The 9,703-nt window shown below is 39.1% G+C and overlaps 1 protein-coding gene across 3 annotated transcripts in view; it reads right to left on the reverse strand.

Moving 5' to 3' along the window:
* Positions 1-7,616, reverse strand: part of SLC37A3 (solute carrier family 37 member 3) — a 34,915-nt gene extending 27,299 nt beyond the window's left edge. Inside the window, exons 1-3 of one of the 3 annotated variants that reach the window (XM_087968493.1) lie at positions 7,583-7,616; positions 3,654-3,834; positions 2,008-2,122 (exon numbers count right to left, since the gene is read on the reverse strand). In XM_087968493.1, coding sequence (XP_087824619.1) covers positions 2,008-2,122; positions 3,654-3,748 — 210 coding nt within the window. In that variant the 5' untranslated portion in view covers positions 3,749-3,834; positions 7,583-7,616. Of the gene's footprint in view, positions 1-2,007; positions 2,123-3,653; positions 3,835-6,693 lie in introns of all 3 variants that reach the window. The other 2 variants (XM_087968494.1, XM_087968495.1) reach the window with 2 other exon arrangements.
* Positions 7,617-9,703: the final 2,087 nt, after the last annotated feature.

Here is a 9,703-nt window from a genome sequence, read left to right on the forward strand (position 1 = left end):
TTGGAGACCCCTGGAGTAAAGAATACTCCTAGAAAGCATATCACTAGAAAAAGAAGACATCACACAATTCCCTTTCCCTGGTTTGCCGAAGCTATCTAGCACCAATCCTCAGTAAATATTTAATGGAGACAAGATTACCTCTGAATGCCTGTGTGTGTGTGTGTGTGTGTGTGTGTGTGTATAAATATAAATATAAAAATCCGGCATGATATCAGTCTAATGAGATCGGATCTTGAAAGCCAGTTCTTCACATTAGAGATGTAAGAAAGAGAATTAATGACTTTCACGCTCCTGCTGCATTACAATCCCTACAAGCCCCAGATAAAAAGACCAGATACTTTTTCCTGCTTTTGATTTCTATTCCCAGAAGCCAATGTAATATCTAGAAATTTGCAGGTTACATGTGTCTAGAATATAGATCAGACCAAGAAACGAACCCCACATTAAGATCGTACAAGCCTACTTAACTCAATGTTTCTCAACCTTGGCCACATGAAGATGTGGGGGGAGGGGAGGGGGAAATTCAACTCCCCAGAATGCTGGATGGGGAATTCTGGGGGTTGAAGCCCACCTATCTTCAAGTGGCCAAGGTTGAAAAACACTGGTTGATCTCTTCCTAATATAAATTAAAAAGAGATCTACCTGTTTTTTGGTGAGGTTTTTTTTTTTTTGCATTCCTCCTTCATTGTTTGGGCTTAAGCAACATTTCCCTCGTTATTATGTTAATAAAACTTCCTCTCTCTCCATCAAAGCCATCCTCTTTTCTTTCTACATCATAGATCTGGAAGGGGATGCCTTTTCTTTCCAGCAGACCCTTCTTCTAAGCCCCACAACTACACATCAGTGAAGAAATACAACAGACTACCACAATTCTGACTGAATGTTGTGGCACTCCTAGCCTGGCCAATTGAAGAATTTATCAAAGTGTCTTGCCTTCGCTAAATTCTATAAAATACTAGGGGGTAATTTGGATTTTTCTTGCCAGAAGCTCAAGATGACAAAATTCATTGAAACCCTCTAAAATCATGCAAGCACAAGGATAGATAGGCAATTATATGGTCCTGTACACAAGGAGTTGTTTTAAATCCCCTTTTAAAACAGTACAAAATACTAGCCATAAAGTGGGATGTGTTGTGAAAACCAGGAAGAATATGAGAATAAACTCCTAGCCTTTGAATTTTAATCTGATTTATTTTCACAACTTGATTTTAAGCTACACTTTTCTTCATGCATTTATGTTTTTTTAATGTTGTTGTAAACCAGAGTCACTTAGGTGGGATGGACAGTATAGAAATTTAATAAATACACAAACAACAATGGTGACTCTAAATAAGCTACATACTAGGCTTTATTCAAATTATGCAGTAGAGGTAGTCCTCAACCTACGACCACAACTGAGCCCAGAATTTCTGTTGCTAAGTGAGACAGTTGTTAATTGAGTCCTCAGTGAACAATCATTAATTCTCATCGCTCCTCGTTGTATTTCTTCAATGCAGAGGCAGGAATCCTTCCGTTTGCAAAGCCTATAGAATCCTCCTCAGTCCTTGAGACTTGTGGCAGCTGCTCTTTAGGGATCTCCAAACATCTCAACAGCAAAACTTTGGAATCTATTCTGAAGCTCCAGAGTATAAAAGAGTATAAGAGTTCTTCCAAACATTAGGGTTTCATATCATATTACATGCTTCTATCATGTCACTTCTTGATGCCTAATTTAAGATTTCTCTTCTTTCCTAAAGAGAGGTTTAGCCTCTGTCTTTTCATGTCCAAGATAGCCTGCACAGATAGCAAAGATAATTCTTGCCATCTCCAAATACCCTTCCACGTCCTAAGGCCAGTTCCTTTGACCTCTGTGTTACTCTGATGAAGAAGAAACAATTTCAAGAAGTCTTCCTTCCTTGATTTTCCTCAGCAAGCTCTTCTGGCTTGCTTGTTCTGTAGGCCAACCCTCTGGGGAGATGTTAACTTGAGCAGGGCTTTAAAAAAATCAGTAAATGTAAACACCCTTACCTCGTATGGTTGAAGAATGAAGGCAGAGTCATTAAAGCAAGAGGGGGTCCATTGGCTGGAGATGCTGACCTTGACATTGCTAAAGGTCTTTCGGGAAGCATGGAGAAGAGAGTAGCTAGGAATTTTAAAAAGAAGAATTTAGTAGAGTACTGTCTTATGTCTAAAGATTTTTTTTTTAACAAATTTTATTAATTTTCAAAAACAACACACAGACAAACAAAACATAAAACGTAAGAACATAGAATATCTTTTCTAAGAACTGCTTAACAAAACAAATAAAACATCTTATTTAAGTACAACATAATTCCAAATTATCACATTTCCATACAAACACAATTTAAATGCATCTTATGTATTCAACTTCATATCTTATTACTCTTTTTCCAACTTCTCACTGTTTCTTCCTTTACTTCTGTTCAATTTTATTCATTAAACTTATACTTTCGTCTATTTCATATTACTATATTTCATATTATTACTGTTTCATATGTTCTTATCCAACATTATTAATTCTCAATAAACAAACATAAACAAACAAAACACATAACATAAAGACGTAAAACTTCTTTTTAGAAAGCGGCTTAACCCCGGGTTACAACTTTTTGTACAGACATAAATCAAATTCATGCTCACCTTATATACTATTTCATATCTTATTTAACATTCTATATTTTCTATATGTCTTCCCCTCTTTTCACTCTCTTAATTCTATTTTATTTATTTAATCTCAATTTAAATCATTATACTTGTATCTTTTGTCTATTCTTTTTCAATTATCTATTTATCTTTTCTCTTTAATAACTTTTTCTTGTAATCACTGGTTGAAGTATGACATTTTTCTATCTTTCCCCCAAATTTAACACTTAAAATAATACATAATTTCCATTTATGTCTAAAGATATTTTTACCCATGTAGTAAGGGCTATTATCCCTCTCATTTTATCCTACTATCTTCTCCTATTGATATCTTATGATTATATTACTTTGTTGTTTGTAAGTACACTGAGATCTTATGTACCGGAGACAAAGTCCTTGTGTGTCCAATCACCCTTGTTCAATAAAGTATTCTAATTTAATACAGTATTCTAATCATAGCACATTGTGAATTTTCGTCTTTATGGTCTCTACTGAATGACATTGCCTAGCTCAGGGGTCCCCAAACTTGGCAACTTTAAGACTTCAATTCCCAGAATTTTCTAGCTAGCTATGCTGGCTGAAGAATTCTGGAAGTTGAAGTCCACAAGTCTTAAAATTGTCAAGGTGGGAGACCTCTGGCCTACCTTATTAATGTAACCCATGCCAGAAACACTGTAATGTCATTTACATTAGCTATGCTGTTGGGTCTAATGGATACCATGGCATGATGGACATTCACAAAGGGCCTTAGGGATCAGACCAAATACCTATCTAAATACAGCATTCTGTTTTCCTCATCAACTAGATAGCTATAATTGGTAGACTTATCTTTCAGGAATTAAAAAATGGGTGAGATACAACTATAGTTGATGAGAAGCTTGTATGTAACATTTGTTCTGCATCAACATATTGATTCTACCACATAAAAGGAAACTTTTAGTGCTCTATTTTCATCCCAGGTCGCTCAAGAATTCAGATGAGTCCATGCAGTTTCAGCTACAATCACCTACCTGAAGAAAGTGAGGAGGAACACGGCAACATGATGATGTGTGAACTGTGACACAAGGCTTTTGTTGGTAGACTGCCTCCTCTGAGTAATAGGCATAGCTCCCTTTCAGGTTTCTCCAACTTCTTCCCCCAGTTTTCTTTGCCCCCAAAGGCTGGAATGTAAATTATGTCATTTCTCTTCACCTTTTAAAAATAAAATAAAAGCAAAATAAGATCAAGGAATTTTGAAACAGCAAAGCACAAAAATTTTAAGTCCTAATTTTAAGCAAATATATTCAATCACATCCATGTGCACATATAATCTATTTGAAATATCAGGGAAATTAATGTTTCACATTTCCTGACATATCAGAAGGAATTTTAAAAATGAATGGTTAGATGTCTGTATTACTGGAGACGCATTTGGGAAATTGGTATATTAACTTATATGGTTTTGGTTTGTTTTACTACTGCTAATATTAGACTGAAACTCATAAAAATATTGACATGATTTTGCAAATGCTGATGATCAAACATACATGATCCCCTATAAAACATTATACCTGCTTACCTCTTATCTTTTTGGTGGGATTTAAAATGCAAAATTCTTACAGTGGCTTAAAAGTTCTTGAACAAAGGTAGCTTGTTCCCTTTTAGGGTTTTTTTTTTTTGTGTGTGTGTGTGTAGGGGGAAATTAAACACCTCTAAGGGGCAACATGCAGGAGACTTTAATCTCTCTAAATTGAAAAGAGTCCCATATTCTCAGCTCTGCTGTCTCTAGAGATCACATACACCCTACTTATAGATTATAGGTTGCTCAGGTCTTCTTGCCTAGTCTTATCCTGACTGCCATACCTCCAAAAGCCTTTCCTGAACATGCAGTGATTGAACTTGGAACTTTCTCATGTGAAGTCTATGTTCCAGAAGGAAGCTATGGCCTCTTCCCTTGTGTACGTCATGCTAATTTTGCATCATAGGGAGGTTATGGGGCCTCCCTCTCAATTTTACAATATTCACTCAGTAGGTCATCTACAGAGAATAAAAGAAGCACTTAGCTGCTAGCTATTGTTCAATTCTTCAAGCATAGCACATTAATTAGAGCATACTGCTATGTTTTCCAGGTTACAGTATATGTGTCTCTTGTTACAGGTTTCAGTAACTGCATGAAACCCGATTATTTCTAAGTCAGGAATTCACTATTCGAACTCTGAAGGGTCTGCTAGGACTTGCTAGAGATACTCTGGGGGTAAGAGTAGATAAACACCTACGGTATGGCAATATGCTGACTACTATTCTTCCTATGGTTTATCAGTACTTATCTTATCTATCCTTTATCTGGCTAATTTTCTTAGGAACCAGGAGAGGGAAGGGGCAAAGAAAATTATCTGCTAAGTCGAAAGATAAGATAAAAGGTAAGTAGCAGTCTACAGATAGAGGGTCCTCTTATATGCATACTTTAATTTGTAAACTCCAGTTGTTTATGAATACAAAATCTCTGCATTTCTCAATCAGGATAGCAAAACTGTTGTCACATGATGGAAATCCTCAGTAGCGACTCTCCTTCCAAGGGTACACATTCACATGTGCATAATGAACCGAGAAGTGGCAATCCCTGGTGGCAATTCTTCCTATAACTGTACATTTGGCATTAGAAAATGATCCAATCTCTACTCCCTGAAAAGGAAGTTTTAAATTCTCATCGACATACATGCAATTTTCCTTTATCAACAATTAGGACCCTCAATTCAATTGTTAAGTGCAGCAGTCGCACTAAGTGAAACTGTCTATGCACTTATTTCAGCTTTCCTTTGCTTTACAGACCTGCAAAGTTCATGTATGCGGAGATTGGTCATAAAGTTACTTTTATATTATTTTTAACATTTTCATCACTGTTTTAACTGCAAAAAGTCACCAAACAAGGTGATTGCTAAATAAGGACTGTGTTAGATTTGCCTTCTTTCTTTTAGAATTCTACAGAGAAGATAATGAGATGTAATCAAGGAAGTATGCAATTCAAGGAATGTATCTGGTATGTAACAAATCAGTATTCCTTCAGCATGTCCTATCCCATCTTTAAAAAAAATAGAAATCCACATTGTACCTTATGCTTGTAAAGATAGCTGACATTACGTATGTTGGGGGCTTTGCATACATGAAATTATTATTAGATCTTAATCTTTCCTCCAGGATCTAATGCTCCCTGATCCACATATTTCCTTGACAACAACCTTATGAGATTGGGGGGTGGGAGTGGAGGCAACCTTAGAGAACCTCAAAATGGTAAGTTAATGATTGGTACTTGGCCTGATTAATACTCAGGTTGAAGACTATCACAAAATCCCAAGGCTGAAAGTTTCTTAAAAAAACACAGGAATAGCAAATCATTTTCAAATCTTTGCCAAGAAATATATAAAGGCATGTCTTATTAGTGAGGAAGAAAACAATTAATGTTCAATTGAACTTAACATTTTGGATGGCAGCGTCTATCACAAAGTTCTGTATTTTGTACAGCCCTCTCTACCATTAGAACTAATTTAATCATAGACAATGAGAATTTTCATCAGATAGCATCAATTATACAGTCACTTCTGACATTTTCTGATTAATTACCATGCAATTAAGGAACAAAAAACATTGATTATAGAGATATTTTTGTGCCCAGTTATTGAGAGGGCTATATTTTTGCAGCATTTAAAGCCCTCAATAATTATCTGTAAAGGTACTATGTACAACATCCCTGATCAAATTGATCAACACATCTTACTGCAGTGTATAATTCCATAGTCCAAGGAGAAAAAAACAGAGAACAAATAATCAGAATCTCTTAAACAGATTGAATATATTGCAGGTACAAACACTTTTAATTCCAGAAATTCTCAGTCACATTCCCAAAGGAATTTCAAGAAAGGACAGAAAGGTATTTTCCAGTTTGAGAAGTGTGTGATTTGTAAATGGATTTATTTTATGAACCCCATTAACAATCATGTCACTGTTTGAATATCATATTTTCACATTACCTCTAGGATTAGAATAAACCTAACCTTGAGATTCTTCCAAACATACCTTCGAAATCTAGGCTTGATATGGATTTGCAATTATGACTTGCTGTGGGAGGCAGTTTTGACTTTGCCTCAAGCACTGTTAACCCAGATGTCAATAAAACATAAACAAATGATCTCTAAAATCATAGGAAAAAACAAGTCCATTCTAGTTCATCAGCAAATGATGAAATTAAGATTACATCCACAGGAAATATAAACTAAATAATAAATTCCTGGCTACAGTTTTAAATGCAGATCATTTGGAAAAGGCATTCTTGTACTGTGTTAAGTCAGTTTGGAGAGAAATCTTCTTATATTTGTGCCAAGGTTTTTCTTATATCCCCAAGGTTTTAAGCCACTCATGTGTGTGTGTGTGCGCGTGTGCATATGTGTGCATGTATGTACGTACATACATACATACATACATACAGAAAAAGAAGAAAAAACCCAAGGTTTTAAACCATGCATGCACACCCACACTCATTTAAGAAAAAGAAAGAAAGGTATGCAGTGAGCCCTTGATCAAGGTTTTGCAACGACGGGGAAGATGTCCCTAGTTCAACTGCTACGTGGCAGAAAGTTGCCGTCCAAGGCACCGCGGTGACAGACAAGAGCAGAAAGCGCAAGCCGCGGAATCAGCGGGCGAATCTCGGAGGAAACGGGCCATCCTTGAAAATAAAGCGGGAGGGAAGCCTGGGAGCCGACTTGGCATGCCCATGCTGCAAACCAACCCAGTTAACACGGTATCGAGCAAGGATGCGAGACAGCCGCCCACTCGCGCTCTAATCGCCCCATCTGTCTCGGGATAGCCGCTCCTCATCCCGCGCCGACAAAACCACCCCGCGCTCCTCATTCCACCGCCTTAATTACACCCCCGCCCCCCACAGAACCTCCACGCAAACACCGCTCACCTGTCCGCATTTCCAAGGCAACTTCCTGGAAGTCACATGACCTCCGCCTCTTCCGAGCTCGCGCTCCACTTCTCCCTCCCGCCTTCCCCCCCTCTCCCCCCGTTTCGTCTCCCTTTCCTCGTGGTGCACTCTGGGAATTGCAGTCCCCTGGAATTCTCAATGCACCTCCGAACTAGTCCTGCCCCGGAGTCCGAAGGAAAAAGGGTAAACGGGCTGCTAACAAGGAAGCTCGTGGCTTTCGGTAGCGCGACCGACTGGTTGTGGGAGGCCATACGACGCAGGCTGTGCCGGCTTATTTCTAGAGGAGCGCTACCGAGCAATAGGTTCTTTGCTTCTGAGTAAACGTGAATACGACCGGGCTGTTTTCAGACTTGCAATCCACTGAGTTGCACTGCAAAGCTAAACTCCGGCGATGACTGAGTGCTAGTTCCAGTGTGTGCTGGGCTTCCTTCGAGTCCCCGTAATTTTCTCGATAAGATTTCATGAGTGGTTTGCCACGTCCTCTTTTCTAAGGCTGAGAGAGAGGGATTCATTGGCCCAAGCAGGGCCGTCTTAACAGCATTATGGGTCCCGGGCAAAGCAGTGTACTGGGGCCCCTACGAGGACTACTCACGGGAATAAAAATGCAAATGGTCGATAAAATTAAACATATACTTATTGTATTGGCACGTGTAACAAAATCGAATCAGTGTTAATTTCTATTAATGCATGTTAGTATTAATAAAATGCAGTAAAATGTAATATGTTGCTGTATTTGTATGATAAAAGGTGCATTGAAGGATTAACAAACAGATTAGTATGGGGCCCCTATGCTCATGGGCCCCAAGGGCAAGTGCCCATCAGCCCATGCATTAAGACAGATCTGGGCCAAAGATTACTTCAAGGCGTGAGAACTCACCATTTCCTGATTTCTAGGCTGGTACCTTAACCACTTCACCAAACTGGCTCTAGGTTTCAGTTTAGTGGGAAGTAATTCATATTTAAATCATACATGTGCCCAGAGTAAACAGAAATAAATTGGGCTTCGGTTTCACTGACTACACCAGATTATTAGCCTGTCCTTCCAAACTAACCTCTGACACATTTGTACTGAGGCGTGTCAAAAAAACCCTTCAAAAAGTAACTTCAGACATCACTACATCTCCATGTCTGCTGAAGGCAGTTCTGTAAGATACCTCTTATCAGAACTTATCATGTGGGTCAACTATTTTTGCCTTATATTGTTCTCACTGACCAGCAACAGTTTTCCAGTTCAGAGCACAATTCTTTTTTGTATCTAGAGGTTCTTGGATTTGTGTGTGTGTGAACTCTGAAAATACTTAAGGTGTATTCTTTCTAACCTGATACATGCCCTATACCAGGGATGTCAAACTCAAAATCCGCAGGCCAGATCCGGCCCACGAAGATACTTAGATCTGGCCCATGGGGCCACCCCGGAAACAGTGAAGGATTGGCCCACGGTCCCTCTGCCAGTGAAAACAGCTCGGGAGGGGCTCGGGTTCCATTTTCATTGGCAGGGGGTTGCAGGAGGCCATCGCAGCTGAAAACGGAGCTCGGGAGCCCGTTTTCACTGACAGAGCATTAGGGCCACCACAGGCGCCCCTGACATAAGTGACGTCGAGCTGGCCACGCCTACCCCAGCCTCCCAAGGTCAAACACAACCCTGATGTGGCCCTCAATGAAATCAAGTTTGACACCCCTGCCCTATAGGAGGATCTCTTTGTGTGCATTCCCTTGCCAAGTTCCTGCAGTTTTCTTGGCAAGGTTTTCGGAAGCAGTTTGCCATTGCCGCCGCCTTCCTAGGGCTGAAAGAATAACTAGGCCAAGGTCGCCTAGAATGACTTTGTGCCTAAGGCAGGACTAGAACTCATGGTCTCCCCTTTCTAGACTAGTGCCTAGACTAGTAACTATAACACCAAACTGGCTCTCGTAGAAGCTATACTGTAGTGTAATGAGAAAAGGCAAGCTATAGATTCCTGAGGTCTTTACCAATAAGAAAAGGAGAATAATGACTGAATAGATAATTACTGGGAAATAGCTATCAATTCCTACCTGCTACTAACTGAAATCTACTTGTATGAGAGAATTTTAATCTGTATAAGTAAAAGCCTCACACTAGAG

Source organism: Notechis scutatus, chromosome 6 (genome assembly GCF_049901735.1).
Source record: "Notechis scutatus isolate UNSWTSFEM ecotype Mainland chromosome 6, rNotScu1.2, whole genome shotgun sequence".
Lineage (NCBI taxonomy): Eukaryota > Metazoa > Chordata > Lepidosauria > Squamata > Elapidae > Notechis > Notechis scutatus.